At 36.7% G+C, this 18,623-nt stretch overlaps 2 protein-coding genes, 1 long non-coding RNA gene and 1 other non-coding gene across 6 annotated transcripts; 3 read left to right on the top strand and 1 right to left on the bottom strand.

Annotated features, from left to right (window-relative positions):
- Positions 1-7,356: 7,356 nt before the first annotated feature.
- LOC106325126 (zinc finger CCCH domain-containing protein 48) lies at positions 7,357-10,013 on the top strand. Of its 3 annotated transcripts, none has more exons than XM_013763158.1 (10): positions 7,357-7,462; positions 7,539-7,985; positions 8,072-8,167; positions 8,427-8,516; positions 8,593-8,694; positions 8,901-9,047; positions 9,141-9,260; positions 9,370-9,429; positions 9,529-9,626; positions 9,694-10,013. In XM_013763158.1, exons 2-10 carry the CDS (start codon positions 7,569-7,571, stop codon positions 9,836-9,838), a joined length of 1,275 nt encoding a protein of 424 aa, XP_013618612.1. In that variant the 5' UTR covers positions 7,357-7,462; positions 7,539-7,568; the 3' UTR covers positions 9,839-10,013. The 3 variants fall into 3 exon arrangements, 2 of the variants coding, with proteins under 2 accessions (XP_013618612.1, XP_013618608.1); XM_013763154.1 differs by having other exon boundaries at positions 7,523-7,985; XR_001266824.1 differs by lacking the exon at positions 7,357-7,462 and having other exon boundaries at positions 7,469-7,985; positions 9,370-9,456; positions 9,694-9,827.
- A 55-nt stretch (positions 10,014-10,068) lies between these two features.
- TRNAK-CUU lies at positions 10,069-10,141 on the top strand. Its single transcript has one exon. It is a non-coding gene; the product is annotated as a tRNA-Lys (tRNA).
- A 405-nt stretch (positions 10,142-10,546) lies between these two features.
- On the top strand, positions 10,547-12,726 carry LOC106327400 (nudix hydrolase 10). The gene is given in 9 exon segments (XM_013765548.1): positions 10,547-10,853; positions 10,950-11,015; positions 11,177-11,314; positions 11,817-11,879; positions 11,965-12,015; positions 12,093-12,127; positions 12,207-12,268; positions 12,271-12,314; positions 12,398-12,726. Coding segments are annotated over 9 exon segments (834 nt in total). The 5' UTR covers positions 10,547-10,676; the 3' UTR covers positions 12,596-12,726.
- LOC106327410 lies at positions 12,093-16,925 on the bottom strand. Its single transcript, XR_001267441.1, has 3 exons — positions 16,521-16,925; positions 12,270-12,428; positions 12,093-12,196 (listed from the first exon to the last, which is right to left on the bottom strand). It is a non-coding gene; the product is annotated as an uncharacterized LOC106327410 (long non-coding RNA).
- Positions 16,926-18,623: the final 1,698 nt, after the last annotated feature.

Below are 18,623 nucleotides of genomic sequence, written 5' to 3'. Positions count from 1 at the left end.
AGTCGATGGAACCCCATCTTTTTAATAAAAAAGTTAATGTAAAACGCGTCGTATCATTAATTTGTCTTTAACTCGGATTCGAAGAATAAAAGAAATTGTGTTCGTAAATCTATTGCAAAGTCCACTAGCTCAGTGGCAAAAACCCCTACCATTAAACCCGAGTACACGAGTTCGAGCCGTTGGAAACCCATATTTTTAATAACACAGCTATATAAACGACGTCGTTTGTCTTTATTCAGACAAAGTGATGAAACGACGTCGTATACTTTAACACCCAAAATTAACGTCCGCTTAATTAACAGTTAACTCGGTTAACGGTGTGTTTATCTGGTCAGTCAATCGTAAGTTTCTTAATAAACCCGAAAAGTCAACAAAAGTTCAGGATTTTATTGGCTAGCCCATATGTCCAGGTTTCTTTTGGCAATTTCCGCAAAGTTCAGTGTTTTTTTGGCCGATTTCCCATTGTATATCCATGTTTCAGAGAGTTTCCATAACCCTGTATCTACCGAAGATCGCCCCTATATTTGTTTAATGATCTGGACTGCTCTCATCTTGTTGTATGGTTTTGACAAATCTGTTACTGTCTCTAAATCAGATATGTGATTCCTCCTCCGCTTAAGCAGTGAGCAAACGTTTTAGTTCAAACTTCAGAGTGAGTTGAACGCCGGCCTGGCTCTAAAAATTTCAAAAAATTGGGCTAAAAGCACAACAAAGTTTAAAGGCTATCAACTACGAGCTACTTATAATATTTCAAAAATGGGCTGAAAACTACATCTTTTATTAAGGGTCCATGGTCGCTACTGGTTGAACATGAAAGAAAAGACAAGTTTAATCAACCACTCACAGATTGAACACAGTCCAGAGTATGATCAGATCGTTGTATGCTCTGATCATAGTGTAAATCTCAGAGAAACAAATGAAGAAGAAAGTGTTTTGTATTATCTGAACTTTTCAACTTTTATTCATCATACGTCGTACATTATTTATACTCAGTATAGATCTTATCCTTTAGCACACCTCAGCACATGAGCCAAGACAATCGAATCTTTTTGTTGTGGTCACACAATGAGCTGGCACTGGAGCCGTTGGAGTAGTACGCACTACTATGCTTTTGTGTTGACTGTTGATCACATCTTTGGCTTTAGCTGAGACACACTGACTGGACTGAAAGTTGCTCTTTGTAGTGGGCTTCTTGCTTTGATCTGAGGCTTCATCGAACATGGGCTTGTTGTTGTTAATACTCCCCCTCAAACTTGGAGTCGGAGGAAGCTAGACACCTTTGGCTCGCAGTTTGAAGAACGGTTCCTGAGCAAGAGATTTAGTAAACACATCCGCAAGTTGTAATGAAGCAGGAATGTGTTTAACCTCAAGTGCCTTGAGCGCCACTCTTATCCTGGCGTAGTGATAGTCCACATCAAAGTGCTTCGTTCGCTTATGGAACATAGGGTTGGCAGACAGACAAACCGCAGACAGATTGTCACACAACAGCAAAGGTGTTACTCGTTGTTGAAGACCCATCACTTTGAGAAGGTTCTGCAACCACACAACTTCAGACGCAGCCAGCGACATTGTTCTGTACTCTGCTTCAGTTGAGGATTTGGACACCGTCTCATGTCTTTTAGACGACAACGATATCAGATTGGAGCCAACCTGAGTACAAAACCCACTAGTTGATCTTCTTGTCTCCTTGCAACCGGCCCAATCACTATCATTGAAGCACATAAGTGTGGAATCAGTGTTCTTCTTGATGTGAATGCCCATCTCAGACGTTCCTATAACATACCGAAGAATCTTTCAGGAGCTGAAAGTCAGACTTGGTTGGTGAGTGCATCCGTTGACATATATAGTTGACAGAGAACTGCATGTCTGGTCTTGTAAGAGTTATGTACTGCAGTTTTCCAGCAAGACGTCGGAAGTAAGATGGCTCAGAGAACAGCTCGTCTTGACCAGTTACTAAATCAAGCTTCAGAGGAAGTGGCGTTGGCATGGGAGCGCAATCTGCCATTCCTGCAGTGATCAGAAGATCAACTGCATATTTAGATTGATTCATGAGCAAACCGTCATTGTTTTGATGCACTTGTATGCCAAGAAAGTAGTGAACAACGCTCATATCCTTCATTTTGAACACTGTATTCAGACTCACCATCAACTTGTCAAGCAAAGTGTTGTTGTTTCCTATCAGAATCATGTCATCAACATAGATTAAAAGATATATGACATCTGTTCCGTGATGATAGATGAACAGAGATGGATCAGGAAAGCTACATTCAAAGCCAAACTCAAGGAGAAAATCACTAAACTTGTCAAACCAGGCCCTTGGTGCATGTTTCAAACCGTATATTGCTTTCTTGAGTTTGCATACATACCCTGGCTTGCTCAAATCTTCATATCCAGGAGGCTGATTCATGTAAACCGTTTCTTTTAAATCGCCATGTAGAAAAGCATTTTGCACATCTAGTTGCTTTAGTGACCATCCCTTTGTCACTGCAACATGGAGAACGGTTCTGATTGTTGTTGTGCGTACCACCGGGCTGAATGTCTCAATGTATTCATAGCCTTCTTCTTGTTGATTACCTCTGGCGACTAATCTTGCTCGGAGTTTCAAGACTGTGCCGTCTGCATTCAACTTTGAATTATAAATCCAACCACAATCGACAGGGTTTTGACCTTCCTCTGGTGGCACCAGCTCAAAAGTTTATGTTTCTTCCATGTTTCCCATTTCAACATCCATAGCAGCTTTCCATTTTGGATCTTTCAAGGCTGCTTTTACTGACTTCGGCTCTGTATGATCACTTGACTGTCACCAAAGCATAACGAGGATTTGGTTTAACAATGTCATCCTTAGCTCTGGTTGGCATTGGATGACTAACTTGTTCCTCTGGAGATTCATGTTCCTGCACCTGTTGATCAACTGCCTCTGGAGTATTCTGATCAGAAGATGCAGAAACTTGGCTTGAAGCTGGAGACTGATCGGCTTACTGTTGTTGAAGCTGAGCAGTAGCTTGTGTTGGAACAGTTGAAGATTTTCGAGAGGGCAGAGCTTCTTCAGTAGTCGCCTCAGACGTTGGAACAACATTCTTGATTATGTAGGCAGATCGCCAAGCATCAAGCAATGGTGAAGTTGTGTCTCGATTGTATTTGCTATACAAATTAGCAAAAGGAAAGTCATGTTCATCAAACAGAACATGTCGGCTTATAAAAACCTTTCTGATTGGAGGATAGTAGCAATGATATCCTTTAAACTTCTCATTGTAGCCTAAGAACACACACGATAGTGACTTAGGATCCAGTTTGTTTGTCATGTAGGGACAAAGGTACGGGAAGCACTTGCAGCCAAATACACGAAGAGCAGTATATACTGGTGTGTGGCCATTTAGAACTTGAAACAGACTCTTGTTATCTATCAGAACTGAAGAAGGCAAGAGGTTACCAATGAACACAGATGTGAAGAACTCTTCAACCAACAGTTCTTGAGGAGCTTTGCTGTGGAACAACATAGTAAGCGCCAACTCAGTTATGTGTCTGTGCTTCCGCTCTGCGAGACCGTTTCTGTTGTGGAGTGTGGGGACACGACACCAGTTGTTGAATTCCTGAAGCAGCAAGATGAGAGAGGAACTGTTTACTGAGGAACTCTCCACCTCCATCACACTGAAACTGCTTTATCTTCTTTTGTAGTTGATTCTCAACCATGTTTTGAAACCGTATGAAAACAGAATAGAAGTCTGACTTGAGCTTCAAAGGGTAGAACCAAGTATATCTTGAGAAATTGTCAATGAAAATAACATAGTATTTAAACCCTTGAGCAGAAACAACTGGACTAGGTTCCCACAAATCATAATGTATCCTCTCAAGAGGTTGATTTGATACAAAACCGGAAGAAGAAAATGGAAGTTGACAACTTTTCCCTACTTGACAAGCATCACACACAGGCGATGGACTTGTTTTATTGAAAACTATGGCTTTATTTCTTGCAAGATGCTGAAGAATATCCATGTTGGGATGGCCTAGCCTCTGATGCCAAATCCCTTCACTTGTAGCTTGCTGTCTATTGGAGTAGAGAGCCTGGAACTGGACATCCTTTAGCACATACAGATCTTTATGTCTTCGTCCCTGAGTTAAGACCTGCTTTGTCACCTTGTCCTTTATAAACACAGATACATCATCAAATATGACCTCACCCGGATAATCAGTAGTGATTTTGGAAACAGACAGCAATGACTTGGTTATAGCAGGACACACAAGAACATCATTGAGAGGTAATGTACCTTGCGGGATTTGCAAAGCAACAGATCCGACATGCGTGATAGGCAAGTAATCTCCATTTCCAACGATGATTTGGTCATTTCCCAAGTATGGTTCAGAGGAGTGAAGCTGTGAGCCGTTGTTGGTGATGTGTGCGGTAGCAGCGGAGTCACGGTACCATTCGTGACCGTTGTATTGTTGCTGATCAGACAACTTCATTGTTGCAAGAGCATTGTGAATGTTGTCTGGTGTCTGGTAGTCCTGATCAAACTAGCTGTAGCAGCGTGACGCAGAGTGTCCATATTTGCCACATATCTGACAAGTAGGCCGAGATCCTCCAGTGAACTGTTGATGAAACCCACGACCACGAGTGGATTAGCTGCTGCCTGAACCTCTGCCACGATTACCACCGCCTCTGTTGTTGTAGTAACCTCTGCCACGGTTGTTGTAACCACCTCTTCCAGTGTTAAACGCCATATGAGGAGTTGCTTCACGAACTTGACTGTAGACCTGAAGCTTGTCGGCGAAGTTAACGAGCTTAAAGACCGCATCTTCAAAGGTCATCTGAGGCTCAGAGTCCATGGAGTGTTCTATCACTGTGGTAATGGATTCATATTCCTTCCCAAGACCTCTCAACGCACCATATATATTCTCTTGGTCAGTAATGGGACAGGCAATAGAATCCAACTGATCACACACACTCTTAATATCACCTAGATACTCTGACATCGACTTTTGGTTCTTGGTCATACCTTGAAGTTTTCGTTGCAGGTCAAGCTTCCTGGTGGCTGAGAGACGATTGTATTTCTGCGCAAGACTGATCCACACCTCATGAGCTGAGTGAAGACCGTACACGGAGCGGAGAGCTTCTTCTGTCAGAGACCCAAAGAACCAGGCCATGACCAACTGATCCTTGCGAACTCACTTAGCAAACTCTGGATTTGCTGTTTCCGTGACAACATCTTCATTCCTTGTAGAGATCGTAGGCAGAGGTCGTGTAGAACCGCCATTGACAAAACCAAGAAGGCACTGGCTTGAGAGAAAGGACTCGAATTGTGTCTTCCACAACAGGTAGTTAGAAGACGAAAGCTTTAGGGTCACACACTGAGTAATACTCAGAGATGGAGAAGAAACATGATCTGATTTTTTTTCCATGGCTCTGATACCATGTGAACATTTGAAGATAAGATAGATTTGTGTTCTAAAGAGCTTTATTGATAGACTAATAGCTCATAGAGCTTTATTCATAAGCAAGAAAGTAAAGAGAGGATGAACTTTGGATTGTCACCAAGATCACAATGATTCTGAAATGATATTTTATAAAGATAAGGTTTCGCTGCACAAACTACAACCTTAGTTACCGTAACACAAAGACACTGCTCTATTTATATGAAACTCATAAACCTAAGAACCCTTATAACATGGCTATTGGGCTTAGCTTAACTGACTTGGGCCTTAACTCTAATACTCCCCCGCAAACTTGGCGTCGGTGGAAGCAAGATGACAAGTTTGAAGATGCAAATGGTGGTGACTTCGAGACATGAAGATGTAGACAGCTTTCTGATGTGGAGATAAAAACAGTAGATTGTAGAACCAAATGAGACATTTGATATATACTTGGAGATCTATCATTGCTCTCTCAGAGGTATCTTTTGTACTTGAAGAGTCTTAGTATAGTCCCCCAAAGGTATGTTTTGACCATTACCTCTCACTGAATTACTTGTTTTATGTACCCATCTCTTAACAAACGAGCATCGTCGTAACTTCACCCTCTAGATTCCTAACCATTAGCCAACTAACCACTGTAACTTTCTGTTTGGCATTATAGCAAACACCTTGTGTGCATCAATCAGAAGAATAAACCCATCACTGACACTAGCCACAACCTACTCAATCAACCTCACGATTCCATACCTAAGAATCTAAAAGCCAGCCAACTAACATCCTTCTCAAGCAATGACCAAACGTTATCCATTGAAGAATGGTCAGAAAGTACCTTAGATAAGTCAAGTAGCTCTGTGGAATCAAAAAAGTCGCAGCTTTACTCTTGCCAGCTTTGCATCAGATCGGAGCTGTTGGCGGCATCAGTTAGGTAGCTTGTCTTTACCCAGAAACAGCCTCATCTAACTCTCTGAAGCTTGTAGACAAGTTCTTGTTGTGAAGTTGAAAAGGCTGGATGATGTTGTCCGCTTGTTCCATGTACTGAGGTTTTTCAGCAGTGGATGATTTTGTCTTTTTGTTACGAGGAGTGACATGTTTCAGCTTGTGAGAGAGAGGTGTGACAAAGTGGAGCGGAAGAAAATTTATAGATCCCAATCGACTGCAGCTCTGATACCATGTGAATCTCAGAGAAACAAATGAAGAAGAAAGTGTTTTGTATTATCTGAACTTTTCAACTTTTATTCATCTTACAATGTCATACATTATTTATACTCAATCTAGATCTTATCCTTTAGCACACCTCAGCACATGAGCCAAGACAATCGAATTGTTGTGGTCAGAGCTGGCATTGTAGCCGTTGGAGTAGTACGCAGTACTATATTTTTGTGTTGACCGTTGATCACATCCTTGGCTTTAGCTGAGACACACTGACTAGACTGAAAGTTGCTCTTTGCAGTGGGCTTCTTGCTTTGATCTGAGGCTTCATCGAACATAGGCTTGCTGTTGTTAATACATAGAGCATGGAAGTCAATTGTGAATTGGTGGCACAAAAGGGGATCATATCAGCTTAACTTGATGTCACTCAGAGTCTGGCCTTTGAGTGGCTTAATTACTCTCTACGTTCCATGACAAGTTTTTATACTCAAGTGATTGTTGTTATACAAGTGTAATCTGTAACAACAACAAAAATGACTATAAATGTGGTGTTCTCTTCTGTGTTATATATATATATATATTTTTTTTTTTTTTTTTATCAAGAACATTAAATTACAAATGGTCAGATATGTTGAGCTGACGCAGGCAGGGGTATCGAATTCTTCTCTTCACGTCTTGTCTCCCTCTACAAAAAAAAAAAAAAAAAAAAAAAAAAAAAAAAAAAAAAAAAAAAAAAAAAAAAAAAAAAAAAAAAAAAAAAAAAAAAAAAAAAAAAAAAAAAAAAAAAAAAAAAAAAAAAAAAAAAAAAAAAAGATCCGAAGATCATTAAGAAAAAAGCGAAGCCGGTTTCATCCTCTTCCATTAATCAATTTCGAGAGAAAGATTATTTATACTTTTCAAAAAGGTACACACTTTCGCGTTTGATTTAATCTTTACTTATTGATCGGACTTATCTCTCCAACAGTCTTCTGATTTGCAAGAGAGATAGAGAGAGACGATCACCCAATTCGATGGATTTAGATATGAACGGAGGAGACAAGAGAGTCTTCCAAAGACTCGGTGGCGCCTCCAACCAGAAGGTCTGTTTCCACTGGCGAGCCGGCCGCTGCAACCGCTACCCTTGCCCTTTCCTCCACCGAGAATCACCGCCTCCAGCTCCATTCCCCGGGTCGTCGTCTTCTACAAACAACAAAAGGATCGCTGATGATGACTCTGGCTTCGCGGGTTCGAGTCACCGGAGAGGCCCCGGGAGCGGTAACAACACCTGGGGGAGGTTCGGTGGGAACAGAACGGTGACCAAGACGGAGAAGCTTTGCAAGTTTTGGGCTGATGGGAATTGTCCTTACGGTGATAAATGCAAGTACTTGCATTGTTGGAGCCAAGGGGATAGCTTCTCCTTGTTGACTCAGCTCGATGGGCATCAAAAGGTGATGCCCTTTTTTTGGGTAGTTTTTGATTGGATGATTGGTGGGTTCTTGTTTGACGGTGTTTTGTTTTTTTTTTTTTGGGCAAGGTTGTCACTGGGATTGCTCTGCCTTCAGGTTCTGATAAGCTTTACACTGCGAGTAAGGATGAAACTCTGCGGATTTGGGATTGTGCTTCTGGACAGGTTTTGATTTGCCTTTTAGAGTTCATTCCATAGTGGTTGTCCCTTCAATGGATACTTGTCATTGTTTGGTTAGGACTTAGAACTTGGGACTTGGGACAAAGGGATGTGTCTCTCTCATACTGCATAGCCACCCCTGTTTATGTAGTTTAGCTGTTGAACTTAAAACACATGTTTGAATTACGGAATGCTTTTTGATTGACTAGTTATAAGCGTGCTTATCGGTCTAGATCTGTTTTTTTTTTTTTTTCCTGTGACATAGTGTACAGGTGTACTCAATCCTGGTGGGGAAGTTGGTTGCATGATTAGTGAAGGCCCCTGGCTATTGGTTGGCATGCCTAATCTCGTTAAGGTGAGTTTTTGTAATACAATTCACTAGCATACTACTGTTCCAGATATAGATTTTTGATGCTTATTTATATATACAGGCGTGGAATATCCAAACCAATGTGGACCTGAGTCTCACTGGACCTGTTGGCCAAGTATATTCACTGGTTGTTGGTACTGATCTGTTGTTCGCTGGCACACAAGTAAATACTTTTTACTGGACTGTATAGTTTCTTTCTCGGACAGAGTTAGAATTGTGCTTGAGTGTCATGTGTATGCTGGAGTATTTTTGATTGGGACATACTATATGTGGTATAGAAATGTATAGGTCTGTTTGATTTTAGGTAAGTGAGAAGTTAGTATAAGGATATATCACTCTCTCTCTCTCTCTCTCTCTCTCTCTCTGCAGGATGGCTCTATTTTGGTTTGGAGATACAATACTGCCACTAACTGTTTTGATCCAGCTGCATCACTCACGGGCCACACCCTTGCAGTTGTTTCTTTATATGTTGGAGCTAACCGACTCTATTCCGGTTCCATGGACAATTCTATTAAAGTAAAGTAGTGCTTATCATGTGTGAATTTAAAAACTTCAGTTTGTGTTTTTTGTTTGAGCTAATAGATGTCTGCTTTATACGTTTTCCGATAGGTTTGGAGCCTGGATAATCTGCAGTGTGTACAAACGCTTACAGAACATACTTCAGTTGTCATGTCTCTCATTTGCTGGGATCAGTTCCTTCTCTCATGTTCATTGGACAATACTGTCAAAGTTAGTTTTAAATTCGCTAGAAGTTTGTTCAACCTAGTTCTATTTAACTTCTTAGCAATCCTGAATATGACATTATCCCCAACTGTTGGGGTGTTTGTTTCTGCTGTAGATATGGGCTGCTACTCAAGGTGGAAACTTGGAAGTGACATACACTCACAAAGAAGAATACGTACACTTCCTTGCGTCTTCATGAAATGTTATCCTCTCTTTGGGTTCAATATATATATATATGTAACTAATGAGTTTTCAACGGCTGATTGGATTCCAGGGCGTGCTAGCTCTCTGTGGTGTGCATGATGCAGAAGCCAAGCCGGTGTTGTTATGCTCCTGCAACGACAATTCCTTGCACCTCTATGACTTGCCATCGTAAGTCCTTTCATTGATGTTTGTTTCCTCTGCAAAAGCTTAGTTGTTTTGTTCGCTCTTATGCAAGGTTTACCGAAAGGGGTAAGATTTTAGCAAAGCAAGAGATACGTTCGATCCAGATAGGTCCCGGGGGCATATTTTTCACCGGTGACGGAACTGGTCAAGTTAAAGTATGGAAGTGGAGTACACAACCAACTGCTATTCATCCTTAAGGTTTGGAACAGAGCCCTTGTTCCTCGCCATTGTTTACATATCTTCTTCTGATCCGAGTGTCTTTTAATTCTTTTTTTATACCGTCTCCTGAGAATCGTTAGTATGGATACAAGAGTTACTTGAGAGTTGGTTGTAAATGTTTGTCAAATAATTGTTGAAGTTGAGATAGAGCCAGTGGTTTCTACAAATAAAATACAAATATTAACTTCATATTTTAGCTAAACAACTAGCCCGTCTAGCTCAGTTGGTAGAGCGCAAGGCTCTTAACCTTGTGGTCGTGGGTTCGAGCCCCACGGTGGGCGAATTCCTTTTTAATGTTTTAGGACCTAATATTGGATTGGCTTCTCTGTTTGTGGATCCAAGTCTCACTGCCCTGGCCAGTCCCTTCCAAAGTAGTCTAGTCTCACTGCACTCGACAAGGTTGGTTTTGTTTTACGTAATCAGCTAAGAAGTCGAAACACGTCGCATGCATGATGCCAATAAGCAAATTCTCTTAGTTAATTCCAATACAAATAAGTATATTTTAAGTAACACAGTGCATATATTTTTCTGTCGTCAAAGGTGACGTCTGGTACCGCGTCACTCCACCAAAGGGCGGAGCAACTTAATGTGTGCGCCATTATGAATTTTCTGACTATGATTTATGACCAAACTCATCCCACTAATATTTATATAAGTAGTGTCCTCATTTTGAAATCATTTGCCCCGTTGAAACCACACTCCCCTTTATTGTTTTTTTTCTACTCTTAATTTGCCTCTTCTTCGTCTCCATTGCTTGACTACTTGAAGCAATTTTCGACGACTTTTAAATCCCAAAAGCTTTTAAGAATTTAAAGCATGTCTGACCACGAGACTCCTATGGTTAATGGAGTAGTAGAACACAAGATCGGTGAGGAGGTACTTCCGTTTGTGGAGGATGAGTACGGGGGAGTGATCGTGGAGATGACAACTCCTACGGATCCCAAGTGCTTCGTTGCAACGCTTAGATATTCGTTCACGCAGTGGCGATCACAGGTTTTGTGCTAGTACGATCAGTCACGCGCATCTCCCTCTTCTAGGGTGATGATATGTTGGTTTTGATTATGTAAAATTGAATTATTACATTTTCAGGGTAAAAAAGGAGTCTGGTTAAATTTGCCTCTCTCACAAGTTAACCTCGTGGAACCTGCAGTTAAGGTGATGCATATAAATCCTAATTCTGAGTCAGCGTGTTCAAGACATATATATATATATATATATATATATATATATATATATATACATTTGCTAAACCAGGTTTGAGATGAAATTTCGCACGTCCTGAGATAACGTGTAGTATGTAATAATAATCCATGCAGGAAGGTTTCCGGTACCATCACGCTGAGCCAACTTACCTGATGCTAGTTTACTGGATTCCTGAATCTGAGAGTACTATTCCTCTGAATGCTTCTCATCGTGTTCGTGTTGGTGCTGTCGTTTTAAACCATAACAAAGAGGTACTTACTAGTTACTACTTACTAACTTGTTCCAAAAACATAGGTGTTTTGCTATCACCATGAGGTTGAAAATCTTACCCATGTCATTTATAGTACTTGGTCAAAATTAGTTAGCATTAACATTTAATTAGCTAGATGGTTAATGACTGATGTTAGGAATATGATACATTTGAAGTGACATTGTATCGTAATGACTAAGGAGAAAAATAATAACTACTCATTTCAAATGATTTTGAGTTTTGAACACATGAAACTTAACATAGTATCTCAAACGTGAACCAAATCAATCCAACTTGCATGATCTAACCGAAATTAATTGTATAATGCATTTACTTTGGTAGGGGTGTTTTAGGAATATTACATATCAAAATGATTAAATTTTGAGTAATATATAAGAAATGTCTTTTGAGAAAGAATAATATATAAGAATTAATTTTAATTATAAGCCTGAAACTTAACAAACATCTTAAATTAAGACGATGGGCAGATTCTTGTAGTGCAGGAAAAATATGGTATGTTACGCGGATCAGGTGTATGGAAGATCCCAACAGGTGTAGTTGACGAGGTGTGTTTCAACTTCTTTGTCGCAATAAATTTTCAATCGTATTTAGATGTTTGTTGGAGATGCCACCTTGCTCATTTGTGTATAGGGAGAGGATATTTTTGCAGCAGCCATTAGAGAAGTAAAAGAAGAAACAGGCGTAAGCAAGAATCCATTATCTAATTAACTGTAAATCAATATGTATATTAACTAATGTTTCAATTTATTTATCCTCAGATCGACACAGAGTTCTTGGAGGTTCTAGCTTTCTGGTACTTACATCCGCTACTTTATTATTTTGATGCTTATTAGTTATTATATCCTCTAATCCTTGTAGCCATCTGCTTGCAGTCAAACCCACGAGTCATTTTTTGTCAAATCAGATTTATTCTTCATTTGTCTGTTGCGACCTACCTATTTGATATCCAAAAGCAGGACTTAGAGATTGAAGCAGCTCAAGTAATTAAAGTAGCATCTACTTCTGATTCTGAATCTGAAACATTTTCCTCGCAATATTTCTCAAGTTTTTCTTGATTGTGCAGTGGATGCCATTCGAGGACTCTGCCTCCCAACCTATCACACACAAGAACGAACTCTTCAAAGTGATTCATCGCATTTGCTCATTGAAAATGGAGAACAACTACACCGGGTTTTCCAAAAAGCCCACAACAACTTTCTTCGACGACAAGTTAGGTTATCTCTACTTGAATAAACAAGATATGAACAATCCTATTACCTAAAGTTCTTACTAGAACATAGAAGTTCAATCAACAGTCATTAAGGGTCACATAGAGAATATCGTCTAAGCCTAAAATATATTCATCGATCTGAACAAAAAGAAATGAATCAAGTTCATTTTTCTTTTCCAAAAGACATGTCAAATACCTTTTTTCTGCAAGCATAATATATATATATATAAGAAGAGATGGGAGCTCATGAGGAGGAAATAAGAAGAGATGGTATATTGTTTGTATTTGATGATTTGAAGAGCTCAAGACAGTTACAGACCTATTGACATATAATCATAACAACATGCATCATATAGAATCAACTAAACCAAAAAAAAATATACCAAAGTTTAACTCAAATCAATCATTATCTTCATGACTATCCATTTTCTTTAACGGTGCATTCCTACCTCTTTGAATATTAATATATCTCACATTTGAACTACTAGAAATTTGAGGTTGATGTACCTGATTTCCTAGTTTTGAACTAATTATATTGTATTTTAGTGGAAATATATAGTTGAAGAGTTGACAAATAAGACGGATGTGTTTTTTTCTTGCTTAAACCTAAGACTATCAAGTAAATTTTTTAACTCCACAATCTAAATTCATCGTTGGTATTGTTGAAGATATATTGAATGTACAGTTGATTGTGGTTCCAAAAAGTAGAAGAACATATATAGCCGTTGCGTTTCATATCCATTTGATATCTGGTTTAATCACTAACATCATATATCTCTGCGGAAATTAGTGTATCATATAGAATCAACTAAACCAAAAATTGCTGAGAAGTGAATTAGTGTATCTCTGTTATATATCATTTAAGATTTCAAAAAAATATTACGATGACTCTGTGATCATTAATTTTATAAGGTTGGGCAAAGATTGATGAAACTAACTTGGGGTCATATAGATTATGAATAGGATTACATGAATCGTGTTTTGATACTATATTTTTCGAAAGATGATTTTTTTTTTGTTAAGTATGTGAATTTTCATAAAATGAAGCCAAATTTCCAACCTAATATCAATTAATGATCATTTTCTTATAATTAAAAAGAGTTCAAACAAGGCTTTAATCTCTTTCTAGTTTCTACCCATGGGACCAGCCATTTCTAATACTTTATGACAACGTAAGGCATCATTTCTAGGGATGTTGTCATGGGTAAAAGACCCCTGCTCCACCTAACCCGAAAAAGCCCCCCCATTAAAACCCCAAATAAAACCCTACAGTGTTAGGATAACCCGAAATCAACCCTCTGATTTTAGGTTACTTGCGGATATCCTAATACTTTAATATAGTTTGTTAATTTTATATTAAATTACATATATAAATATTAATTTACTTATTTACGACGAAAAACAAGATTTTATGTTTTTAGTAGGAAAAATAAAATTTGCATTTTTGTTACAAACAAAATCTTAAGTTTTTGGCGGAAAACATGATTTTATATTTTTGGCAGAAAAACCAAATTTTGAGTTTTTGGCGAAAAATTAGATTTTACATTTTTGGCGGAAAACCGGAATTATGCATTTTGGCGGAAAACCAGGTTTTGCGTTTTTGGTGGGAAATAAAATTTCATGTTTTGGCGTGAAGATGAGATTTCGCGTTTTTGGCGGAAAATGAGATTTCGCGTTTTGGCGGAAAAACGGGATTTCACATTTTTGGTGGATGATATAATTTTATGTTTTTGACGGAAAAACGAGATTTTATGTTTTTGACGAGAAAATGAAATTTTGCGTTTTGGCGGAAAACGTGATTTCGCGTTTTTGGCGGGAAAATAAGTTTTGTGTATTTAGTGGAAAATCAGAATTTTGTGTTTTTGGTGAAGAAACGGGATTTTGCATTTTGACCGAAAAATAGAATTTTACGTTTTGGCAAAAAAAATGACTTCGCCTTTTTGGTGGAAAAATGAGATCTTGCATTCTTGGTTAAAGAACATGATTTTGCATTTTTTGGAGGGAAAAATGAGATTTTGTTTTTTTTGGGCAAAAACATGTTTTGCGTTTTTTGGCGGAAAAATGAAATTTTTGTGTTTTTGATGAAAAAATGAGATTTTGTGTTCTTGATAGGAAATGAGATTTTGTCTTTTTTATCGAGATTTTGGGTTTTGACGCGAAACAAAATATTGCATTTTACCAAATTTTTTTTTTTGCATTTACAACGGGAAGACAAAATTATTATATTTAGTTTATTGAAAATGTTAGTTTAACCGAAGAAAACCCAACACATACACTAAGGGCATGAATGGTTCAAACGCAGAAGTTGCGGTTACGTGAGTTTGTGGATGCGGGTGGTTATGGTTTCTAGGGTTTTAATATATTTGTACAACTGGTTTTGCGGTTATAAATTGGTGTGCTTGAAGGTAAATAATAAATTAGCAATATTTACATTTTATATAATTATAAAAATATCAAAAATCATAATATTATAATAAATATAAAAATTATATTAAGAAAGAAATTATAGAAAATATTTTTATTTTTAAAATTTATAATATTAATTAAAATATAATAGATATACTCTAGTATTTTTATAATTCCAATTTAAATTTTTTATTAAATATTTTTATTTTTAAAATTTATAATATTAATTAAAATATAATAGATATACTCTAGTATTTTTATAATTCCAATTTAAATTTTTTATTAAATATTTTTATTTTTGTATTTATATTGTTTTTTTTTAAAGAAAAAAATTATCCTTCCACGACCGTCCGCAACTGCAAACGCTAGCTGGAACCAGCTTTTGAATTTATGAGGTTTTGAGCGGTTTGAAGCGGTTTAGAGCGATTTGGTAGCGGGCGGTTGGTAGCGGTTGTTGGCGTTTTGCAACAATAACTCAAATCGCTCTAAACCTCATAAATTCAAAAATAAAAATATTCGATAAAAAATTTAAATTGGAATTATAAAAATACTAAAATATATCTATTATATTTTAATTCATATTCTAAAATTTTAAAATAAAAATATTTTCTATAATTTTTAAATATTTAAAACTATGACTTTCTAAATATAATTTTCTATTTATTGTAATATAATGATTTTTGATATTTTTATAATTATATAAAATATAAAAATATTGTTAATTTATTATTTAACCGCTGCTGCATTTGATAGTTTACCAATCATAAGTTTTCCGCAAATGCACCAATTTCTAACTGCATAACCAATCGTACAAATCTCTTAAAACCGGTTAAAACCGCAACCACCCACATCCGCAAACATCAATTTTATATTTGTGATTTTTAGATTTTGATAAAGATTTCACTATGTCACCTGAAGAAAATGAAGTGAACGATGGTAGAGAAAAACAAAATTAGTTGATTTCCGTTATTGACAATTTATTACAATGATATTTTACTTTTTGTTTATTTTGGATTTGAAGTTTAATTTAATATTCACATTAGGCATTTAAATATTTATGAATTTTATGCCTTGATTTTTTAAAATGTCATAACTCTTACCTTGTTACAGAAAATTTTAAATAGTATAAACTATTTTTTGATATTTTGTATGTCAAATGAAAATATAAATATAAAAACTAAAGTTAAGTATTTTTAAATGTTTTTTAAACATAATTAATATACATATCCAAACTATTATTTTATTTTTTTAAAAACATTTAGAAAATATTAAACTTTAGTTTCTAGTTAATATATTATTATATAATAAAATTAATTCATTTATTAATTTGCGGTTCACCAGCGATGGACGATCCAGTGTAAGTTGTCTGTTCAGTGTTCGGATCTGGTTTAAAAACATTGACGAAAAACCTACTTTGTTACTCTCTCACAGGATAGTACTACACAATGGAGCCTGGCAATTCAGAAAGTGATTGGGTTAGGTCTTGGATGATCGGTTTAAGTTTTGGCCATATCTTTTCACTTCCTGCGATCATTTTTGGCAACACCAAAGAGTCAGTTTCGTAGATTACCTGCTTGTACCCTAGACTTCGCATCGTTTGAACTGCCCAATTGAGTGCTACTGCCTCCGTTTCTATATATATATATTGGTTGATCCTAGTCTCTGAAAGCTCTTGGCTCCCGCCCATAGCAACCTTCCCATATGGTCTCGATTCACCCAACTTACTCCGCTTCTCTGTCTATCTTTACTCCAAGCGCCATATGTATTGCACTTGATGCATTGTTGTGGTGGGGGTTTCCATTTGATGTTCCGGTTGTTGCTGATGGGGCGTTTAACCTCTGCATTTCCTCCTCTTTTATACCTCTCCATTCTTCCATATATTCAATGGCTTTGTGCCTTTGTTGACAGTGTTTGCCTGTTTGGCGTTGTGTAGTCTTTCCCATTACATATCCGCCATTTTGTTGTGCTTCCTTTGATTTTCTGTATTTTCTATATTTTCTTATTTCTTATTACATATGTATTTTATTTGCCGACCAAGTTGTATGTCGGCCGACCCATTTAGCAAAAATAGATAATAATATCTCTTTCTAATATTTTCTTGTTTCCTTTATTTCCAATCAATACGAAGGAAACTTCCAGATGTCACAAGCACAACACCTTACCAAACTATATGGCGCTAGTTACACGGGAGGGACTGAATCTGTCCCACAGGGTGCGTGTTATTTGTGTCTTTTTCGTATTATTGTGATCTTCAAAGAATTGAGATATAAATAACTGAAAGTTTTTTAACAGAAAAGAGAAATATAACCGAAAGTAATCCACAATACCGACTTCCTGGAATATGTTTATATTGTATTTTGATGATAACTGAGATGATGCAAAGTTGGTATATATTCTTAATATTAAATTAAAAGAAAATTCTCAAAAAATGTATTTAAAAATCTGACTTCTGAGTATTGTTTTCTTTGCAAAATTCAGATTCTGAAAATCTTTGAAATCATGATTCATTTTGTAAATTTGCAGTCTAGTCTTTTGTTTAGAAAAAAAAAGCTTGCGGAAAAATACAATACATACAGTGAAGAAACAAGTTATTTTCAAGAATATGGTGTAATATAATCATTTCGAAAGCGAGACCGTTGAGATGCAAACAGCCGACTCTACATTAATCACCCACCTACAAAAAAAAAAAAACATTAATCACCTACTGGCTTTAGTTAAAATATGACGATATAAAGGATTCGAAATTAAGCCGATCAAAGACTCGACTTGCTGGTAATTGGTAAATCAATAAACAAAAGTCTAGCGACGCGGCGTTCGAGTGTGAAGGATTACATTTTGCTTTAGAATTTATATGTATTCTGGTTCTGTAAAAAAATGGTCGATGAACTTTTCTACCGTGGAGTGATACGTTTTTAATTCTTCTCTTACACTTTAACCGGATGGTGCGATTCTTTGCATATGCCTATTGTATAGGAGTATATATCATGACTAAATAGTTAAATCCAAGGGTCCATAGGAATAACACGAGATAAATCCAAAGTAGTTTAGATAAATCCAAATTGTTTTTAGATAAATCCAAAAGTTAACCCATCATGGATTTCATGGCCATAACGTTTCTATCATTTTCTAAGTTTAATTATGATTGTAATTTGTAAGTAGAATACTGCTTCTTTATTTTTAAGTGACTTCTGCTTGATTAATCAACCAACATTGAGAAATTATTTAATCAATGGTGCCTATAGTGATTGCTTATTACTACACCACACATATATGTGTTGGAATGAAAAGTTTTATAAAGATGGAGAAAGTGTTTAAAGTGTTTGAAGAGAAAGAATTTTTGTGAAGAAGAAAGATTTTATAACTTAGAAGAAGATTTTTATTACTTGTTACAAGCTTTGTTTTTTTCTTGGTGATGCAAAATGAAAGGGGAGTGGAGGTATTTATAGCCTCCAAAATACAAAATATCTTACATATTTTAATCATAAATCTAGAGAATTCTACCATAATATCTAAGATTTTTTTATTATAATTATCTAGATAATTCTATGAGAATATCTAGATTTTTATTCTAAGGAGGTGGAGGATGATTCTAGATATTGGACTAAGTTTGGACTAAAATGATTAGTAAATTATTAGCCCAAAATGTGATCCAAATCAAGTTTAACTTTCAACA

The sequence above is a fragment of the Brassica oleracea genome, chromosome C1 (genome assembly GCF_000695525.1).
Source record: "Brassica oleracea var. oleracea cultivar TO1000 chromosome C1, BOL, whole genome shotgun sequence".
Lineage (NCBI taxonomy): Eukaryota > Viridiplantae > Streptophyta > Magnoliopsida > Brassicales > Brassicaceae > Brassica > Brassica oleracea.
Note: the sequence above shows the minus strand (reverse complement) of the source record. Positions and strands in the feature narration are given on the sequence as shown.